Here is a 22,625-nt window from a genome sequence, read left to right on the forward strand (position 1 = left end):
GAGTCCCACGTCAGGCTCCCTGCATAGAGACTGCTTCTTCTCCCTCTGCCTGTGTCTCTGCCTCTGTGTGTGTGTGTGTGTGTGTGTGTGTGTGTGTGTCATGAATAAATAAATAAATAAAATCCTAAAAAAAAGAAAAGATAAAAGTGAGTTTGTAGGTTTGGTGGTAAGAATTCAGGTAGTTTCCATCCAATGGCTGTGCTCTAATGGCAAGAGATGTGCTAGTGTCAGAATTTTGAGGAAAATAGAATTTTGAAATAACTACACAGTAAATGAGAAATATATATTATGAAAATATTAGGGATGCCTGGGTGGCTCAGTGGTTGAGCACCTGCCTTCAGCTCAGGGTGTGATCCTGGGTCTGCAGATCAAGTCCCACATCCGGCTCCATGCAGGGAGCCTGCTTCTTCCTCTGCCTATGTCTCTGCCTCTCTTTCTGTGTCTCTCATGAACAAATAAATAAAATCTTTTAAAAAAATATATTAGATAATTGCCAAGTTGAAACACCATGTGTTTATAGTAGTACCATTCTGCACAATTTATCTCTAGTAGTGTGTAGCATGCTAGGTGTAAACATGGAGAAGATGGACATCTGGATTGGTCGAGAATTGCATTCTACCTTCTAGTGTATATGCGTATATATATGTTCAAGTCTCTTCTTAAATTTTAAGGTTGGAATTACCTTTATATTCTTTATGTCACCTACATTTTGAAATACTGTGGGAAAAGCCAGTCAGACAAGATGAGTTCATAATCACAGCTCTGCTTCTTGATAGCTATAGATTCTTGTGACAATAAGTTAACCCCTTAAACTCAGTTTCCTCAGTGTAAAGGCAATGTTTCCCTTATATGACTGTATGGGAATTAAAAACTGTAGTAACATTCCTAGAATGTAATAGGCATATAACTCAATGAATGTGGTTCCTTTTTCTCTTTTCCTTCTGTTTCAAAAGTCAATTCAAATGGTATGTGTTCTTTGAAGTTCTCTTTAGCTCCACAAAGAAAAATTTAACTTTTTTTTCTACTTTTTTCCAATAATTTTTTAGATATTTCTATTAATGTTCACATTATTATATACCATAATTATGCATATGACTTAGCCAGAAAAGTGCTTCATTTTTCCTAGTAAATTAGCCGTTAGCACAGTATTTAGCACATAATAATAAGTGCTTAGTTGAATGTTTGTTTATGGTCCTTTACAGTCTTCAATTATAATTGTACTTGAAACTGTCAAATAGAACAAATAGAAAGCTTTAGAAACTAGCCTTCAATATATCCTCATCCTCTTCCGCCCATAGTAAAGTACTCTGACAACTGCTATCATTTTAACTGAAGAAGCTCTCCTACACCCAAGAACAATTTCAGAGATTTATCTAAAAGTAGCCACTAGAGGGATCCCTGGGTGGCGCAGCGGTTTGGCGCTTGCCTTTGGCCCAGGGCGCGATCCTGGAGACCCGGGATCGAATCCCACGTCAGGCTCCCGGTACATGGAACCTGCTTCTCCCTCTGCCTGTGTCTCTGCCTCTCTCTCTCTCTATCTCTCTGTGACTATCATAAATAAATAAAAATTAAAAAAAAATTAAAAAAAAAATAAAGATGAATCCTTTAAAAGTAGCCACTAGGAAGTCGTATCTGTAAAGTTTGTCTAGAATAAAGCTACTCCTAAAACCCTGGATGTGGTATCTATACCCACAAGCTAACTTTGGGGATATCAAGCCTCTCAAAAATGATACATATTTGTGGAAGATATCTAAGACCTGAGATTCTTCTACCTTTTCACTTACCGCTTCTACCAATACTATCTTTCAGGGCTTATTGGCATTTCAGTTAGTATTTAACCAGAATTAACTAGCCACTCCTTACTAAGGTACCTAGAATATGCAAAGCCCCATACTTGCCTGAATGGTGGACTCCCATTAGCCCAGATAATTTGCCTCTTACTGCAGTATGTATCACTTAACAAAAAGAAAACGAACCTGCAGTTAACCAGGTTTCTTAAAAGTGAAGTCACAGTATAATTATCATTCTTTTATGGTATGTTTATGTTCCGGGATTCTAACTTGTATGTTCTTTGTGATTTCTCGGAAAGTTTCAGGGACATTTCAGCACCACAAGTGCCCCTTAGGCAATCCACTTCATAAAGGGTTCAAACAAATTACATATTTCTATATGTGTGTCATTCCTTTTGGTTCATACTTCACTGTTTTGACATTTTCTTAAGGATACCTTTTTACATGTTTTTCTTATATACCTGTGTAGTTAAATTTTACATCAACATGACTAAAAAAATACTGAGTGCTTAAGTTAATTTTTGTTAGATATAATTATTTCTCAGATTCATACATTTCTCCATGATGCTCTTCCACTTAAAATTTTTGATTTAGTAGGTTTTAGTGAATATTTCTTTTTAAGATTTGTATTTGTTTATTTGAAAGAGAGAGAGAGAGAGAGAGAGACCACTCACATGGGTTTAAAAGTTAAAATATGCCAGAACTAAACCTATTATATATCAGTAATAATATCTTGAGTTTTTATAGCTTCTTTCTTCCAAAATGTTTAAAACATTTAAGTCTCACAGGAACCCTATGATGGTCATTTCACAGAAAAAGCAGCTGAATCTCAGTTATCCATCTTAAGGAATGTTAACTCTCCTCAATTTTGAGTTGCATAAAAGACGCACGAATTTCTCTTAGGTTGTACTCTGTGGACCTCTATGTTTATGTGGACTTGTACAGAACTTAGTAAAACGAGGTTAAATTATTTTCATAAGTATTTTGACTGCTTTAATCTTTTTCATCATCTTTAAAATTACAAATATTCTTGTTGTATCTTGCAAGTAAAACTCTTATGTGAAGCAATATAATGTCTCATCATAAAAATATTTTACCTGTGTATATATGCTCTCTTAACTTTTTTCTCATCACACTTTCATATCTCTTAGGTATCATATAGGCCTGCTATTCTCTAGTTTTTTAAATATGTATTTTAGAATGAAATATGTATTTTTCCCACTATATTTTAGAAGTTTGGCATATTTTCTTTTAAATAGTACATTTCTCTAACCTTTTTTTTTATCAGTAAGGAAAAAGTAAAGGCCTCTTGCTGTCATTTCTATCCATGTGTTTTTATAATTCTCTTAGAATTGTAACAGTTTATAACAATCCAAGCAATTATAGAACATGAGACACACAAAACTGCAAAGCTATAAATAAAAGTAAGTCTCTGGAAATGTATGGTGGCCAGGAGGGATGATATAATTATGATCATAATCCTGTCAGGTTCCATATTGGCAGTATTTTGATAGAAACTTAAATCACTGATCACGTCTCAGGGAACTAACACTGAGAGAAGGCTGGGAATAAAACATGGAGAAAGTACAGGTACTGGAGTCAGCTACACTCTGGAAACCAGTCCTCAGAGTAGAACACAGTGTTCAGAGCCTGAAGTCAATGATGGAAATCAGCTAGAGTATCCATCAAAACCTATCAGATTATACTGAGATAGTAAAGGCCAGAAATTGGACAGCAACTAGAAGAATACTGTTACAGAGGAAGAGCAGGACACCAAGAGAGCTTGAGTACCAGAAGGCAGAGAAGTCAGAAGTCCAAAGGAGACCATCCAGCAATCAGAGGAGATAAAGGGTGTGTACAAGGCAATCAGAACAGAATCAGAGTGCCCACACTTCTGTTATGTCAATGATGTCAGTGATTTCAACTCGGGGCCTACTTTTGTGTTAATTCTAGCTTCCTCTATCTGGATCGCTGTTGAGCATGACCTTATGATTATATCCAAATTCAGGAAAGAATGTACTAGGTGATTAGTTATGTCCCTTAGGCTATGACAGCACAGTTGTGTCTCATTCATGTATATACTTGAGCTCTTGCTAAGCTTTCTTTTTTTTTTCTTTTCCTTGCTAAGCTTTCAATCACAGATAAGGTATGGTTCCAAAAATGTAAATGTCATCTTAAATACATTGGAATATGAAGTAAATAGGCTTTATTCTGCTCTAGCCAAGACTTCTTTCTTTGTTCTGTTCTAGACCCCAAACTTTTCAATACTAGAAGGTAATCTGAGGAAAACAATCAGGGTGGTGAAAGAATTCAAGAATTATTTTTACATAGAAGAGGAATGAATGAACTGGGGGTGTTTACAGAAGAAATGATTTAGAGGGGGATCCCTGGGTGGCTCAGTGGTTTAGCGCCTGCCTTTGGCCCAGGGCACTATCCTGGAGTCCCGGGATCGAGTCCCGCGTCGGGCTCCTGGCATGGAGTCTGCTTCTCCCTCTGCCTGTGTCTCTGCCTCTCTCTCTCTATGTCTATCATGAATGAATGAATGAATGAATGAATGAATGAATGAATGAATAAATTAAATAAATAAACAAACAAATAAATAAATAAATCTTAAAAAAAAAAGAAATGATTTAGAGAGTTTTAAGAAATTCAAAGTAAGCATGTGAAAGAGATAGTAATAGACTTGTTATACATGTCTCCAAAGGCTAGAATTAAAACCTAAGAGTACACATTAAAAGGAGACACGTTTTGTTTTGTTTGGCTTTGTTTTTTGTTGTTGTTGTTATTGCTGTTGTTTTGTTTTGATTAGAGGGCAGGTTAAGTAACTTGAAGATCCCTTCCAAATCTGAAATTGTGTGATTGTGTGCATATGTGTGTATGTGTATAAAAGCCTTTGATAGAAGATACATGAACTATTATATAAATAATGACAGCTTTGAACCCAAGACGACCTGCATTTGAAAACTGGTTTCACTTACTAGTAACTAATGAACTTGGTTAAATTTCTTAAAGCATCATAAGCTTATTTCTTCATCTTCAAAATTGAAGTAATATTTACCTCTTGGTATTTGGAAAAGGATTAATTTTTTTTAAACATTTATTTGAGTGAGAGAGAGACTACAGAGGGGGAGAGGCAGAAGGAGAGGGAGTCTTAAGCAGACTCCACACTGAGCACAGAGCCTGACATGGGGCTTAATCTCATGACCCTGAAACCAAGAGTCGGGCACCCAACCAACTACACCGCCCAGACACCTCTAGAAGAGGATTAAATTATTATGTAAAATACTTAACACAAGGTCTAGCACACAGTAGATGGACAGTGAATGTTAGCTCTTGCCCACTCTCTTCCTCTCTCCACACCTAAAAACTTTATAGTCTCCCTATGATCCAAAGGGACAACCCCAGGGAAAGGTTCCCTACCAATAGGAACAAGTATTTAGACAGTAGGGACAGAGAACAGGGATTTGCAGTTGTCGATACTGATACTATTCTTGAACAGTTCTGCCATACAAAATCTGCTTTGTCCCTGGTTTAGAGTGTAGTGGCATTGACATTCAAGGTATATTTTAACTTCCTCAAAACCATGTATTAAAAATCTCTACTAACGTATTTGTAAGTGAAATAATCTGAGGTCTGAAATCTGCTTTAGAATATTTTTTAAAAACCGGTAAGGAAATAGATAAAACACTGTTGACAGAATAATCTGGCACTTCCTCAAACAACTAAACATAGAGTTAACCATATGACCCAGCAGTCCACCTCTAGGTTTGTACCCAAGAGAAATGAAACATGTCCACACAGAAACTTACGCATGCATGTTTATAGCAGCATTATTCACAATAGCCAAGAAGTGGAAACAACCCAAATGTCCATCAGCTGATGAATGGATAAACAAAATATGGTATAGCTGTACAGTAGAGTATTATTTGGCCATAAAAAGAAATGAAGTACTGATATATGTTACAACATGGACGAATCTGGAAAACATTATGCTAAGTGAAAGAAGCTAGTAACAAAATTATATGACCACATATATTATGATTCCATTCATATGAGACATCTAGAACACGGAAATCTATACAGGCAGAAAGTACATTAGCTGTTGCTTAGGGGTGGGAAGGTGAGAGTAAGGGGATTGAGGAGTGACTCCTAAGGAATCCAGGTTTCTTTTGAGGTAATAAAAAAGTTTTAAAATTGACTGTGGTAATGTGCACATATCCATGGATATACTAAAAACCATTGAATTACACAGTTTAAATGAATGACTGTATGGTTGTGAATTATATCTCATTAAAGGTAGTTTAAAAAACAATATTGGCAAAATGTTTGTTATTGTTACAATTAGGTAGTAGAACTGAAGAGTTTCATATATTCTTTGTAAATTGGAAAATTTCCATAATAAAATGTTTTTTAAATACCCTTTCAGATGAAGTTTAAATATCCAAAATATGTATGTACTTGATTTAAAACAAGGTTGGTTTTTACCTTGTGTTTACCTCAAGTGGGAAAGATGCACAGAATTATCTGACTTGTTAGCTGTGATACATTATTATTCCTATGTAAAAACACTTACATTTGACCTTCAGTAGAGCACATACTTTGCATTATACTTGTCAGAGCTATTTTCATCAAGAAATGCCATCTATGTGTCCCCTTGCCAACATCTTTGCAGAGTTTACAACTTTCAGCAATTTATTGGCATCAGCTATGCAATACTGTTAAGCAGCTGCTCTGCAGTTGAGCTGTTTTAATATACCACCATTCTATGCAAATAGTTTGTATTCAATGGCCAAGATATGTGATTTTGGATTCAAGAGAGCAGTTTATCTGTTTTATAGATATTATTTATGCAATAACAGTCGTCATCCTTCTCTTCCTCCTCCTCCTGCTCATCATCATCTAGAAGTTTCATAAGAATATCCTTGCCCTTAATTCTTCCATCTTGAGTAGTAATTATTTTACTACAGTGTGGTTTTTATTTTTTTATTTCAGTTTTATCCTAAGTCTCAATTGTATAACCAGATGCAATTCTAGAGCTGTTCATTTTAATGAATGGTTTATTAATTCTTGAAGTTACTATAATTTTTTATGTATTTGATATCCTGGATTATAACATATATAATATTAGCTTTTTGAAAATCAGTGTAAAAGTGTTAAAATTTATGTCTATTATTATAAATCAGACTATGTGTATAGAATACTATTTAAAGATCTCAAACTAGTGGTTAAAGGGAAAGAGGATTAGGGTGTGTCTCTTTTACAGTATTTGAATTTTTACAGTGAACAAGTAATGCTTGTATAATTTGTAAAAATGGGAATTTTAAAAAATATTTTGAGACATTAATGGAGCATTTGCCAAGAATAGGCTAAAACAGCCAAAGTGAAAGACTCCAGATTAGAGCACTCTGCGTTTTGTCATTTTGGAGAAGAGAGCCTGCTTTCTGCATGAGGACCCCTAGAGTGAAGCCACTAAACAGATTTTCTCATCCACATATTCAGAGAGTTTTCAGTTGCTTCCTTTCCATAAATGAAACAAAAAACCAAAATAATCTGGTTCTTTGTTCATAAATTGGAACACATACCAAAGACTGTCAAAAATTGGAAGAAAATTAGGACAAAAGAGAAAAAAATCACAGCAAACAGAGAAACTGACCCTGTTCTGCAAAGAAAACAAAAACAAAATTCCATAGCAGAAAAACACAACATATTATAATTCTTTTTTTTTTTTCCAGAAAGATTTGAGAAAGTAGTATTTCCATAAAATAAGAAACAAGGAGGGGATTCCTGGATAGCTCAGCGGTTTAGCGCCTGCCTTTGGCCCAGGGCACAATTCTGAAGTCCCGGGATCGAGTCCCACATCGGACTCCCGGCATGCATGGAGCCTGCTTCTCCCTCCTCCTGAATGAATAAATAAATAAATAAATAAATAAATAAATAAATAAATAAATAAATAAATAAATAAATAAATAAATCAGAAAGAAAGAAAGAAAGAAAGAAAGAAAGAAAGAAAGAAAGAAAGAAAGAAAGAAAGAAAAAACAAAAAAACATTAGTGCTATTTTATTTTCAAAAATTGCAGGAGAAGGATGTGAGGAAAAGTCAGTGAACTCTCCTAAAACTGAGAAAAAGGTAAAAAGATGGAAACTAACAGAGAAAAACTAAACAATATAGAAGATCATAGAAAGAAAGAAAACAATTACTAAGAAATAAGAATCAGCTTGGCATCATAGTTCTCAGAAATTTGGCTTTAGAAAACAAAGTAATACCATCAAAGTCCTGAAGGAAAGCACAATACTTTCTTCCACAATGCCCTCAGAATAATGAAACTTGCCAAGATAAATAATAAAGAAAGTAACCAAAAGAAATTTCAGAATAACAGCTGTGCATCAGTCTTAAAAGCAATCAGTACAAAATTGAACCCAGCTAATAAATAGCATGATTAAGAAGCTAGATAATCTTAAGTGATATGGAAAAAAGGCATATATTGTTTCCATCAATGAGGGAAAAAAACTAAAAAGCAAGCACTTTAAGAAGGAGGAAAATCTCTGTAAGAAAATCAGAGTACAAAATAGGAACCCAAATATGACTTGGAACAATAGATGCAATGTAAGAAAAAGAATTCAATTGAACATGATACTTGAAACATTCTTTGAATATCAGAGGTTCCTTTCTTGTGCATCTAATCACACTCTGCTCTGCAGTGAACAGTATTTGTAAGTCATCAGATACTAGCACAAATAATCCTACTGACCAATCAGAAAAGGACAGTGATAGAACAGAGAAAAGCAGAACCCAAACTAAGGAAATGAAATGCAAAAATGAAGTCCAAACAGTAAGAGTGGAATCTTAAATAGGAGATGGAACCAGCAATCAGGAGCCAGACAAGAACATGGTAAGAACCAAACCAGATCAGGACCAAAACAGAAGATCTCAGGGTGACTTCATCCTACCTAAAGATTCTCTTTTGTAGTGACAAGTTTTCTAGCTCATCTATGCTATGTTGGTTTATTTATTTTTTGTTTTGTCAGTCTAAGAATTGAGATCTTGTAATTATAACCATTTATTTGTAATGGTAATACCAATTAGGGCATGACAATTTATGCCAAAAGTGTAGGTGAAAAATCTATTAAAATATTGTTATGGGTAGAAAGACCCAATATCCTAAAAATCAGTTCTAAGTTTTTCTCTTACTTTAATAGAAGTCCACCCCTGTATCTTAAGACCCAAAAACATACCCGAATCAGTAAACATTTTACAGTGTGACATAGGGTGCATGAATTGACAGACTATTGAAATAGAGTTTAAAAGTCCAGGAATAAATCATATACTTAATGGAAGTTTAGTGCATGATAAACATAAGCATCTGAAATGGGTGAGTACATAATGTTATCACAGAATACCTATGGGGGAAAGATGTTGAATCCACACCCTTCACCACAGGCCAGGATAAACTTCAAACAGATCAGAGGTCTAACTGAAAAGGAAAAGAAAAAGAAAGCATAAAAGTAACTGGAGGAAAATGGAAGAAGACACAGAGAAGGCTGTAAAATAAAGATTGACATATTCAGCTACATCAGAATCATAAAGTTCTGCATAGCAAAAATATATATATATATAAACATAGATAAAAGATTTAACAGGGGGCGGAAAACTGCCACTCATACTACAAAGGGCTAAAATCTCTAACATATAAAGAGCTCTTTGAAATGTGTAAGAAAACGACCAATCACCCAGGAGAAAAATGGGCCAAGGATATCAAATACCCTTAAATATATGAAAAGCTGCTCAACCTCACAATAAAAGAAATGCAAAATAAACATACTTATCGGACTGGCAAATAGCCGAAAAGGTAACACAAGCACACATTTTATCAATTAGGAAACTGAATCTCATTGAACCAGAGTAGATTGCCTAAGTTTACAGAGTTAGTAACAGGAGTAGAGGTGTCTTCGACTTCTAACCTAATGCTAAAATAATTCCAGTACATGTGTTTGTTTGGCTGTGTGTTCAGTGCATGATGGGATTGCAGATCCTATTTGTTGTTAAAGTAAAATATTCCTTCCCAAAATTTACCATTGATATGAAAGGGATCATTTCTATGACCAAACATAATAAAACTGAACAAAATTTTTCTACATGTTCTTTTAGTATCCATTGTAGCTGTCTTTTTTTAATAGGAATTTTTTAGAACTGTGTTGCTCGTAAAATGTTCTTTACCTAGATTTCAGAAACCGTGCTAACATTATTGCTTAATACAGTTAGAAGAATGAAAGTAGACTGTGACAACAGCCTAAATTAAAGTGATCCTAGTTTGGATGAAGCAAAGATCAAGAATTTCTTGAATAGAGAATAAATCAAAGAATAAATCAAGAATTTCTCTTCTGTCTCCTGACCAGCACCAGGAATGAACTATTTCCTGTAACTGCTCCTATACCAGCAGTAGAAGGAAGCCAAAGAGAAACAAAATGATGGCCTCCTCCCGGACACTTAGGAGCCAAAGCCCTCTGCCTTACTATACTTACAACTTCTTCCTGTTTGTTGTGTAGATGATTTAGGCACTTAACTTTTTCTCTTCTACCTTTTCAATTATTCCATTTCCTTTTGAAGTCTTTTAAGAAAATGGTAAAGAGCCCCAAACTTTTTTTCTTGCCTACTAATCACCAGTTAATCTACTCAGCCTCATTGCCCCACTGGTCCCCTTCCCCAGCAAATATGATCCCCTTTACGTATTAACTGTAGATTAGTAGTAGGTTGTGCTAAAGGTTATTTTTTCCTATTATTTTATCTTCATGCCAAGATACAAAAGTTAAGGCAAGTAAGCATGGGTTCTTTCAGATGCAAAGCTTTCTTTTGATAGACCGAGAACCCATCATCTTATCTCCCCTTTCCCTTCTTACAATGGTCAGTAGAACAGGAGCTAAAATCTACTATAATACCAGACATGTTTAACATCAAATTGGTGATTATGTACTTCACTACAGAGAACACATAAGCGAAATAACATAATCTTGAAAGCAAAAAGATCCCTCAAAAGGCCCAAATGATGTTATGTCAAATTGGCACTATCTGAAGGTGTACACATTGTCATGGACTTCAGAAAGGAGAAAAAAGGGTTCTGGCACCATTTCTTCCAACTCCTCTCCAAGATTTATTAAGGCTTAGTGGCTTGAACTCAACAGTTCTGTTTTAAAATACCCACTCAAGCTAGATGGTTCTAAATAGAACTCATGACAGCCAGGGGAAAAAAAAGGCCTGTAGAAACTTGCTCTGACACAGAGCTGATGTCTATAAACAGATTAGTAGAAGGGAGCAGAACATCTCTCCGTCACCGTAACTTTTGTGTCTTGGCATGAAAATGAAATAAAGTCATAGGGAAAAAATGACTTCCAACATAGCCCACCACTATTCTACAGATAATTAAGGTAATGGAGAGTTTAGTCTGTCCTGTCTCCATATGCTTGTGTTTGATTCAGTGAATTTAGTAATTAATCATAAATACCCACTAATTAGTGTTAAAAGTTAAAGTTTGCACTGTTGGGAGAAATAAAAGACAAAATAGAGTTAGAAGAGGGAATGACTGAAAGTTGTGATCTGAGCCCTTTAACAAGTTCAGCATGATTAATTCTTAGTTGAAACAGTAACTGCTAAAGCAAACTCTAGTTTTCATTTGTAAAAGAATAGTGGTTAAAGAAATCCTGAAATTGTATTAAACTTAAGACTCAACTGGTGATTAGTAGGCAAGGAAAAAAGTTTGGGGCTCTTTCCCCTACCATCTTCTTAAAAGACTTCAAAAGGAAATGGAATAATTGAAAAGGTAGAAGAGAAAAAGTTAAGTGCCTAAATCATCTACACAACAAACAGGTGCAGAGAAACTACGGTGGGTGGAACATAGCTCTGCCAGTGGTTTCCAGATTTGTCTGTTAGAATCTCAAGGAGATAGAAGTCTTTATGTTCTGTGTCCCTTTCTGATATGAACTAGGGGTGGTGGAAGGGGAGGAGGGCGGGGGGTGGGGGTGAATGGGTGACGGGCACGGAGGGGGACACTTGACGGGATGAGCACTGGGTGTTATTCTGTATGTTGGTAAATTGAACACCAATAAAAATTAATTTATAAAAAAAATAAAATAAAAACAAAAAAATTACACCTTAAAAAAAATAAATATTAATTACATCTGAAATATAACTTTAAAAAAAAAAAAAAAAAGAATCTCAAGGAGATCTTTAGAAAATCCCAAAGCCAAGGCCATCTCCCGGGCCAATTTACTCACAATCTCTGGGGGTGGGACACAGACATCAGTAGTTTTTGAAGTACCACAGGTGATGCCAATATTTAGAAAAATCAAGGATCCATTAGAGTATGGAATGATATATTTATCAGTTACCATACCAAAAATACTGATGATATGAAACTATTATGTGCATTACTTTACACTGACATGTTTCACAGCTTTCCTCATTCATATAGTGTGATTGCTTCAAACGTTTCTTCTACTTCAAGAATAAAAATAAATGCTTTAACATCAATCATTTTTAGTCTGCTTCCTAAAATCATACTTGCCGTTATCTTCTGTTTTTGTATCAACAGGAATTGGCAGCAATGAAACAGATTGTCACCAATATGCGTAGTAAGCGTTCTGAGGACCAGTTACTTCTTACTAAAACGGATGCAAAAAATATGACAGAAAATCATAAATCAAAACCTTTAAATGTGCCAAGAGAACATGAAGACAATATATTTATACCCAAACCAACACTCTTTGTAAGTAAAATCAAAATTAACTTAGAATTTTAATATCTCTGATTTTCATAAATATATTTTACTTAAATTTCTAACCTCTTCTTCATATGGGTTTTGAACTAATTTTCAGTTTCATTAAAGGGCTTTGAGAGATCTATATTAATCTCCAAATTATGTCTTACCGCTGATAATTGGGTTTTATATTTTTAGTGAACATATTGGACTTGCCCAGAAATTAGCCTTAATCTACCATTTACCTCCTCTAATCTTCAGGACTTGTTGTAGGGGAATCAGGGAGACATTTTGTATACTTTTTTAATTTACCCAAGAATAAAAAGATGCAAAATATCTCCTTCGCCCTCTTATTTTTAATTAGTATATTTTGCTCTAAGTAGTTCTTCATAAAATACAAAACCAATCATATTAACATAAACTGAAATGCATTAAGTAGAAACCTACATGTACAGAAATCAAAGGACAAAAAATTAGAAAAATTTGGATTAAAAGTAGAGAAAATACCAAAAATGATGTTTTAGCAAATAAGAATAAAAATTAAAAGGCAACAATCAAAATAGTAATATTATCAAATATTACACTTTAACATGGTTTCCCATGCTTGCTTTAATTTCTCAGAAGAAATGTAATTTTTACCATCTGAACAGCGATTCAAAACCAGACAGATTTTCTCTATGATATTCTGATTTAGTGAGTCCCCAGAATCTTGGTTTTTTAAAACTTCCAAGATGATTATAATAATTGGTCAAATATGGGAGCTTCTGATCTAAGCTACTTCATTATACATTCAGATAATGCTGCTCAAGATCAATGAGACATGAGAGATTGCTTGGTGATTACATGGTTCAACATACTTTTAAAAAAAAATGACAGAGTTACAATTTAGATGAAACAAGGGATAATTACTGTAAGGATCCATGTGGCAGTAATGGAGACTGAGCTGACAGAAGAGAGAAAACAGGAAGCCTAGATTGACCAGCCAGGAAACAAGGCAGCTATACGGATTTCCGGATTTCCGCAGCTGTGTCCTGGGATCTTTCCCTCTGGTGGTACACCAGCTTCTCTTTGTTTCTCTCCTAGTTTCTGCTTACTCATAGTTTCCACTTCCTCATCGACTTGCTCTTGGCCCCTTGTCTTGAGACATGTTTCCTTCCCACATCTACTCTCTTATAGTCTAGTTCTTTGTATTTTCCAAAAACAGGAATCTCATTGGTGCAGGTTATTTTTGTTGGGCGATACCCCTTGGTGGCAAGACCTGTTAAGGTTATTAGCCAGGCTACTGAACGGCCACTCAAACTAGTGAGCAGGAATCGCATGGTACCAAATAAAGCTGCCTAGAGCTATTTGCTATTTATTTCAAAGGACCATGGCTCAGACACGGGGCTAAGATTATGGCAGACAATATGATATGTCTATTATGTTAAAATCTATAAGAAGAGAACAGAGTGAAACCTAGATGTTGATGGGAAAAGTAAGGTCAGATGAAAACCACAAGATAACAGCCAAATACTTAAACCTATCACGTCCTCTGATCTGCTTTTCTGACCCTTCTCCGTTCCAAGCAGTGAGCTGTTCCTTGTGACTCTGAACTCCTGTATTTCTAACTTTGGCTGGTAACCTGATTGTGATATCCTGACTGCTGCCAGTATATAATTAACAGTAAAAGTTCTTCAGTACCTCAAAACAAGGTTCTGCAGTGAGAATAAAATTAAGAACATTCAAAATACAAAGTATCAAGTGGGTGGCTTATATTTCCTTCTTTTTCCATATCTGTGTTTTCTGGGGGGGGGGGGGGGCGGGGTGTTCTATAATAACCTTATTTTATAATAAGGGAAAATTTTTCAAAAGAGGTATGAGCTCAGCTATACTCTAATGAAAACTGAGAGCTACTACTGAAAACCAGTCAAATCAAGACTATGTGCTAACACAAAATTGTTAGTGTGAATTGACTGAGTAACCGGGAGCAAATCATTGAACACTCTGAGCTGGTTCTAATCTGTAAAACTAGAGGGAGATCATATGAAATGAGGTCTGGACATCTTTTATACTAACATACTACTATTATTCTTTTCAGGCATTATACTTTTTATAGTTACCGTTCTGATAGTTTCAATTTTTCATAGCAATATTTCTCTTATATCTTTTCAAGATATATTTTCTTATATCTTGTTAATAAGGAATTTATGATGCAAATATTTGAAAATTAGATCTAATTATTTCATAGTCTTACAGTTTTATAACTAAAGTGGAAACATTTCTAATTTGCTTCCAGATCCTTTGGCTGATATTATTTGCTATTGATAGTTTTCCCTGATATCAAATTTAATGCTGGATAGATAGATGGGTATATATTCATATATGCATTGAAAATATGAGGAAGGGCAACCTGGGTGGCTCAGCGGTTTAGCGCCACCTTCGGCCCAGGGCATGATCCTGGAGACTGGGATCGAATCCCACATTGGGCTCCCTGCATGGAGCCTGCTTCTCCCTCTGCCTGTGTCTCTACCTCGCTGTCAAATAAATAAATAAAATATTTTTAAAAAAAAGAAAATACAAAACTACTTCCAACTGGGCAATAGGGTGGAGGTAGAGCTGTGATGTAGAAGAAAATGAAGCATAAGAGCTTGAGACATTTTCCTTTGTATGCTTTTATATTCATATGAACCTTTTATAAGGCTCATGTGATATTTATATACGAAGAGAACCCCAAGAGGTGCATTTTATAGACACCTTTCTTAAGTTCTGGCCATGGAAATCACAGATATGGCAGTTGTTTTTCAGGCATTTGATGCACTAACAAACACTAGATTGAACCCCAGAATGTAAGTGCTTTAAGGATAGGAGTGTGTTTCCATTGCCTTGCACAGCTGATAAAGCTGATAATAAATATTTGCTGATTGAGAACTTAAAAAAAAATGGTTCTGTGCCTTCCTGATTTACTTATCTTCTTAACTATTAAAACTCTAGGGATCCCTGGGTGACGCAGCGGTTTGGCGCCTGCCTTTGGCCCAGGGCTCGATCCTGGAGACCCGGGATCGAATCCCACATCGGGTTCCCGGTGCATGGAGCCTGCTTCTCCCTCTGCCTATGTCTCTGCCTCTCTCTCTCTCTCTCTCTGTGACTATCATAAATAAATAAAAATTTTAAAAAAATAAAAATAAAACTCTACTGGGTGGAGAACTTGAGTGTTGAACTAAAAGGACTTGGAGAGCTAAAGCAGCAACTCCCAAGGCTATGGTTATTGCCGGAGACTATGGTTAGTGCCACTTCTGCAACAGGCAGCACCATTTCAGTCCCTTTCATTCATAAAACCCAGCTCATTCCGCTAATCATCATCTTCTCTCTCAGGCTAGCTTTTACCTGTGCTTACCCTTTTCTCTAGCCTTGCCTCTCTCCTCTCCTCTCTAGGAAGAACTGGAGCTGTTCTAATCTCTTTGTAGCAACTTTCCTTTTTCCTTCCAGAGCAGCATAGGACTAATTTTTGCTAGTATTCTGCTACCATCCTTTTCCAAACCAGTACTTTTGACTCAGGATTCATATCGTTGTCACTATTTTCTCAGTAAAAATGCAGATGTTAGCAATCCTGCTTAGTCTTTTTGAAACAATGAAAAGCCTCAGGATCCAGGGAGGGCAGGGAACATGATAAAAATAGTAACACTAGTAAATTGTGTATGAAGTTTCCAAATTACAGTGAGTTTATGGTAGGGTTCAGATCGTAACTTAGATTGGTTATCTCAATGACTGGCATCTGTTGGATGAGTAAATTAAGTTTATGTAATTGATGCATAAATGGCTATGTGACCACATGACTCTCTGTAGAAGTGATTTAAAAGGCTACATGTGGTCATCTGGAAGACAGCGTTCAAATAAGTACAATTTAGTTCAACAACTTTGTCCTGACTATATGCAGAAACCCTTGCTAAACATTATAGATATTTGATCATTTTGATATAGATAAAATTGAGTGGACTACTTTAAAGGAAAATAAAGAAAATGCTAAGTGCTATGGAAATTTAAAGAAAGAATAGATACTGTTATGTTGATGCACTCCTGCAGAAAGAATTTGAGGTTGGCCTTGAAGAAGGTCTAAGATTTTGACAGGTGACAAGGAGGTCTAGTTAAAGTGTGAGAAATACCCAAGGCAAAAAAAGTACAGTATTTACAAATTATTTTCTAATTTGTGCTTCTTTCCATTATTCAATAATAGAATGTCTAATATGCATTTTTTTTATATCTAGACTTTATTCCTCTCTTTCTACATTCTTATCCCTGCCTTCAGTCACTTCATGATCCATTAACACTTTCCTTAGGACAAAAGGGGAGATAAAAGTAGAGAGGATATACCTAGAAGACAGATTCATAGAAGCAGAAAATAGAACCGTGGCTGCTAGGAACTGGGGGTGTAGGGAGTCACTGTAATGGAGACAGTTTCAGTTACACGGGGGAAAGAGCGCTGTGGATGGATGGTGGTGATGGTCACACAACAGTGTTGATATACTTAATGCCACTGACCTGTACACCTAATAATGATGGCAAATTTTATATTGTTTATATTTTACCTCAATTTAAAAATTACTTTTTCTGAGTAGATAAATTATAAAAACAGCTTTTCTCATTATTCACCACAAATGAATTGAGCAGTTATTTATAAGATAGTAATGTAATGAGTGCAACTGAACATAGAAAGACAAATGACACAGGATGCCACACTGGTGTAGCATCACTACAGTCATATGCTAACTCTGTGCCTCCCAACCTTTTTCAAGACATAACTACATACTTGAGCAACACACTGGGTTAAATGAACTTTGCTGGTAGATTGAAGGGACTCCAGCCATCTCTGGAAACTGAGGGGATCAACAACTCATTATACCTATAGCACTTTCTTGTGAATTTGTATGGAAGTTCTGGACTCACTTTTTTTTTTTTTTTTGGTGGTGAATCTGGATTTATCTCACCAAAGTATGCTCGGACCTCAAGATATCTAGCTACATACATTTACATTTCAAAAAAATGACTTTTCAATTTCTAGCATCATGAGTTCTTTTTTTTTTTTTTTAAGATTTTATTTATTTATCCATGAGAAACACAAAGATGCAGAGACACAGGCAGAGGGAGAAGCAGGCTCCAAGCAGGGAGCCCAACGTGGGACTCGATCCCCGGGCTGCAGGATCATACCCCAGGCTGAAGGCGGCGCTAAACCGCTGAGCCACCAGGGCTGCCCAGCATCTTGAGTTCTAACTGCAACTTCTTCCTGATATACATTATTAGAAATAAATAATTTCTTTGTGAGCATGCAAGTAGGAAAGTGAAGGTCAAATAATAGGGGACAATCTCTCATTCAGTCGATAGGAAAGCCAAGTAAGCTATCCTAGACTCACTTAAGTTGGGCCCTGCCTGTGAAGCTGTGAAGACTGTAAGTATTTATTCTGTGATTCCCAGCTTATATCTTTTTTGGAAAACAAAGTCATTATATCTAGTAGAGATCATCTTTCTTTTCTTTAGAAAAGTGACACTTTTCTGGTGGTTGAATACTAATAGATTCTTAATTTCTAGCTCTTTTTCTAGATTCCAGGAATAATCCACCAGGTTTATTATATCTGCATTATCATCATTCTTTCTCATTTTAACATACTTTCTCAATATGTTAGAACCTCCAAATAATATATGAATGTTTTAGTTGACTGCTTCTCCATGACACAAAAGTGCCTATCTTATCAGTTATTTATCTCCAGAATCACATGTAACCTGGTAGATTAGTCCTGGTAGGATTCCAGTTAATCCTGTCATTTGTTTTCTACCACAGCTCTCTGAGTTCCTCCCTAAATCTGGAGTGCAGCTCTCTTAGGGTTTGTTAACACTCATCTAATAATTCAAAGTTTTCACTAATTTGTACTATTTCTTTATAAAACCACAAACAGGGGATCCCTGGGTGGCACAGCGGTTTGGTGCCTGCCTTTGGCCCAGGGCGCGATCCTGGAGACCCGGGATCGAGTCCCACGTCGGGCTCCCAGTGCATGGAGCCTGCTTCTCCCTCTGCCTATGTCTCTGCCTCTCTCTCTCTCTCTCTCTCTCTCTGTGTGACAATCATAAATAATATATATATATATATATATATATATATATATATATATAACCACAAACACAATTAATCTAAGCCATCACATAAAAAATAAAGCTATGTGCCATATGTACATATAAAAAAGATTTCATGTAATGGAACCTATGAAAGATCAAATATCTCAAAAGTCAGTTTATGAAGTGGAAAAGCAGCTAATCCCTGGAAAGAGGTACGCTTGATTGTGGCAAATCTACTTCATTAACACATCTGATTAAAAAAATGTATTGGTGGGGAGGGGAGGGAGGAGAGGTGGTCTGCTTTGGACAAAACACAATAAAAGGAGTCAGGAAGAATTGCCACTGAAATTCTTGTACTGTCCTTTTTTGAGTCTTAAGATTTCTTTTTAATATCAAAAGTTTTATTCATCATCTTCCCATGTACACAGAGCAGTAATATTTTTTGTATCAGTTGATTGAAAAAACAGAGATGTACAAATTCTCTACCCTTTGCTATAAGCTCGAGGATCTATAGCTTGGTCTGTAGAAGGTGCTTTCAGATTTTTTTGCCCAGGAGCTACAGTTAAAAAAACCAGTTCACATTGTGACCTAGTGATGATCATACTTTGTCAAAACAGAGTTCACCCCAGCTATAGCAGATACTCTGGCATTTTCTATTCTAGTCTGTTGACTTTTTTCTTCTCAAGTCCAGTCTTCACCCATTAAATTGATTTTCTTACCTATGGGTGGGGACCTAGTTTCTTTTTTTTTTTTCCTCCAGTTTTATTGAGATATAATTGAAGAGGCCTACAGTTTCAAAAACACTGGCATAGATGTGCTTCTGAGACTGATTGTGTCAGCCTTAGACTTTTAGCTGGCTCACCTTTTCCAGTCACTCAAAACTTCTCCATCTCTTTATATAAGAACCATGCAATTTTTCAGTTTTACTGTGACTTATGATCTAGAACTATTTAAAAAAACAAGAAAGAAAGAAAGAAAGAAAGAAAGAAAGAAAGAAAGAAAGAAAGAAAGAAAGAAAAGAAAGAGAAAAGAAAGAAAGAAAGAAAGAAAGAAAGAAAGAAAGAAAGAAAGAAAGAAAGAAGAAAGAAGAGAAAGAAAAAGAAAAAAAAGTACTGGTAAAACTAGCAGGCATTTATGGCCAAATGACAATTATATGTCTTATTACCAATTAATAGCATTCTGATTTGTACCCTGGTATCTTTTGGATTTAGCTAGCCTCTGCTACTTATTTTTTAAAGAATTATGTATACATCCTTGCACATGTGCTTGCACGCACACACACACAGACTGGGGAAGGGACAGAGGGAGAGAGAATGCCAAGCAGATTCCTTGTTGAGCACAGGGCCAACTCTGGACTCGGGTCCATCCCACGACCTTGAGATCACGACCCCATCCAAAATCATAAGTCAGACGCTCAAATGACTGAGCCACCCTAGGCATCCTGCCACTTGTTTTTTTTAAGTCGTCTCCACACCCAACATGGAGCTCGAACTCACAACCCAGGATCAAGAGTCACATGCTCTACCATCTAAGCTAGCCAGGTGCCCCAGCCTCTGTCACTTTTCAGTTAATTTCTCTTAGCAGACAGCACCTGACCTTCTCTATGATTTCCTGATTTTGCCATGGAAGCTTCTTTGACCTTGTTTTTGCATTTTATTCTTTTTTTTTTAATTTTTTTTTAAATTTATTTATTTATGATAGTCACACAGAGAGAGAGAGAGAGGCAGAGACACAGGCAGAGGGAGAAGCAGGCTCCATGCACCGGGAGCCCGACGTGGGATTCGATCCCGGGTCTCCAGGATCGCGCCCTGAGCCAAAGGCAGGCACCAAACCGCTGCGCATTTTATTCTTTTTTTAAGTAGGCTCACATCACTGAGATAAAGAGTTGCATGCTCTACTGACTGAGCCAGCCAGGAGCCTCTCTTTTACCTTTAATACTAAGGACTTTGAACTTTCTTTTAAAGAAGGAAATACTGAGGTGTTTTTATACAGATTTGCATTTTAGAAAGATAAGCTTGGAAGAACTGTGGATGAATAATTAAACAGAACAGGAAAGCCAGATCAGAATTAGGAAGGTCTTACAGAAACAATGAAGGCCCCGTGGGGTCGAGATAGGAACAAAATGAGTTAAAAAGATATTTCAATAAAAGCTAAGTTTTAGACTGTCTAGAATGGATGTGAAATCCATTTCACCAAATGGATGGTGAAAAGAAGAAATCTAGGATGAAGAAGAATCAGATATTTCTGGTTTGACTGAGTAAAGTATGATACTATTCACTAAGACAGAGACTATGGAGGATTGGGAGAGTTCATTCTGACCTACTGAATTTCAGTCACCTCTGGAGGCCCTCCTGTGAAAGTATCTATAGCTCAAGTTAGAGCCATAGTGTAAAGATTAAAGTGGAGGAGAATCTACCAGCTTATTTAGTGGTAATTGAAGCTGGCCAAAGCATAAATAAGGTCAAGAGGAGCTGATTGTTGATATCACTTCCAACAGTTTGTACGTCAACTAGGGACTATAAAACAATATAGAAATTACAAGTTATCATACTCATCTATATGCTTACACATATGTGTATATATTTAGAAATATGGTCCTTCATAGTTTGAAGCAGATCTAAGTAGGAAAGAAACTGCATATTTAATTTATTGTAATATATTGTATAAAATAGGACATTTTGGTCGGAATCAGTGCCTTACATAAAGAGTTTTGAGTGCTTTATTCTGTAATAGTCCACCTCCCCTGCTTTTTTGTTACTACTCTAAAGAGCAAGGCTCATTTTAGATTGAAACAATTAGGGCAGCCCCGGTGGTCCAGTGGTTTAGCACCATCTTCGGCCCAAGGCATGGTGATCCTGGAGACCCGGGATTGAGTCCCAAGTCAGGCTTCTCCCTCTGCCTGTGTCTAAGCACCTCTCTCTCTCTCTCTGTGTCTCTCATGAATAAATAAAAATCTTAAAAAAAAAAAAAAGAAACAATTGAATAGTAAAGCTAAGAAGTACTCTGACAAATAGCAATTCAGAAGCTCAAAGTACAGTGATTTGAATCTAGTAATTCTTCAGGAAATACCCATTGTGTGAATAAATATCCATATATAGACAGATAAGAGAAATGAAAAGAGCCAAGTCCTAGATTTTTTTATGATTCTCTTTGAAAATAAAATCAATTCATAAATACTTATGTCTGTACAATATGTTAAATATAGGCTTTGAGCCAGAAAACACAGATGTACATTTTTTCTACACACATACCAGGAGGGAGATTATTTCTGACAAAAGACAGAACCTTTGCCCTTAAGTATTTTTCTGAATTAAGAAAATCACTTATTTACTGTAATTTTACATACAGAGTCTCAATATTATATAGGTACTTAGTTCTCTGAATTGCGTCTCTTATTTTACTTGATTTTTATATTTTTTTTTCTTTTTTCTTTTTTTTAACAGACCAAAAAAGAAGCACCTGAGTGGTCTAAGAAACAAAAGATGAAGACCTAGTGTTTGGACTGATTTGCTACACCGTTATTTACTCCCAGATTTCTTTCTTTGATGAACAAAAAGTTTGTCATAATCATGTACTTGGCATTTTTTTAAATAACTAAAGTTCATTTTAACAATGTTAAATTAACAGATTTCAGCATAAGAATCAAAATGTATGAAATGCAAACAATAGTATGCTTTGTATTAGGTTTTATTTTTTGTTACAAAATAAATATATACTCATGATTTAAATTTTAGAGCTTTCATCATTCTCAAATTATGAAAATAATAATATTTTAAAATATTTGGCTAAATATTGTTAGATTGGTGAGTATATTTTCTACTATATAAATACCAGGTTTAAATGTCATAACAGAAATACCAAGACACTGTAGATTTTTTTAAATTAAGAATCATTTGTGAAATCTAAAAGACACTATAAATGCCCAGTAATGGTGGTCAGATATCACATATTTAGGTGGATATGAATTACTGATTATTTCTTTGGCTTCTGTTTTTCCCTATATTTC

General features: G+C 35.7%; 1 protein-coding gene across 1 annotated transcript in view; it reads left to right on the forward strand.

The window, feature by feature from the left end:
- PIBF1 (progesterone immunomodulatory binding factor 1) overlaps positions 1-22,353 on the forward strand; it is a 188,097-nt gene extending 165,744 nt beyond the window's left edge. Inside the window, exons 17-18 of the mRNA XM_055335942.1 lie at positions 12,374-12,547; positions 22,063-22,353. Coding sequence (XP_055191917.1) covers positions 12,374-12,547; positions 22,063-22,113 — 225 coding nt within the window. The 3' untranslated portion in view covers positions 22,114-22,353. The remainder of the gene's footprint in view (positions 1-12,373; positions 12,548-22,062) is intronic.
- The last annotated feature ends 272 nt before the right edge of the window (positions 22,354-22,625 follow it).

Source organism: Nyctereutes procyonoides, unplaced genomic scaffold (assembly GCF_905146905.1).
Source record: "Nyctereutes procyonoides isolate TBG_1078 unplaced genomic scaffold, NYPRO_anot_genome, whole genome shotgun sequence".
In the NCBI taxonomy this organism is placed as follows: Eukaryota; Metazoa; Chordata; class Mammalia; order Carnivora; family Canidae; genus Nyctereutes; species Nyctereutes procyonoides.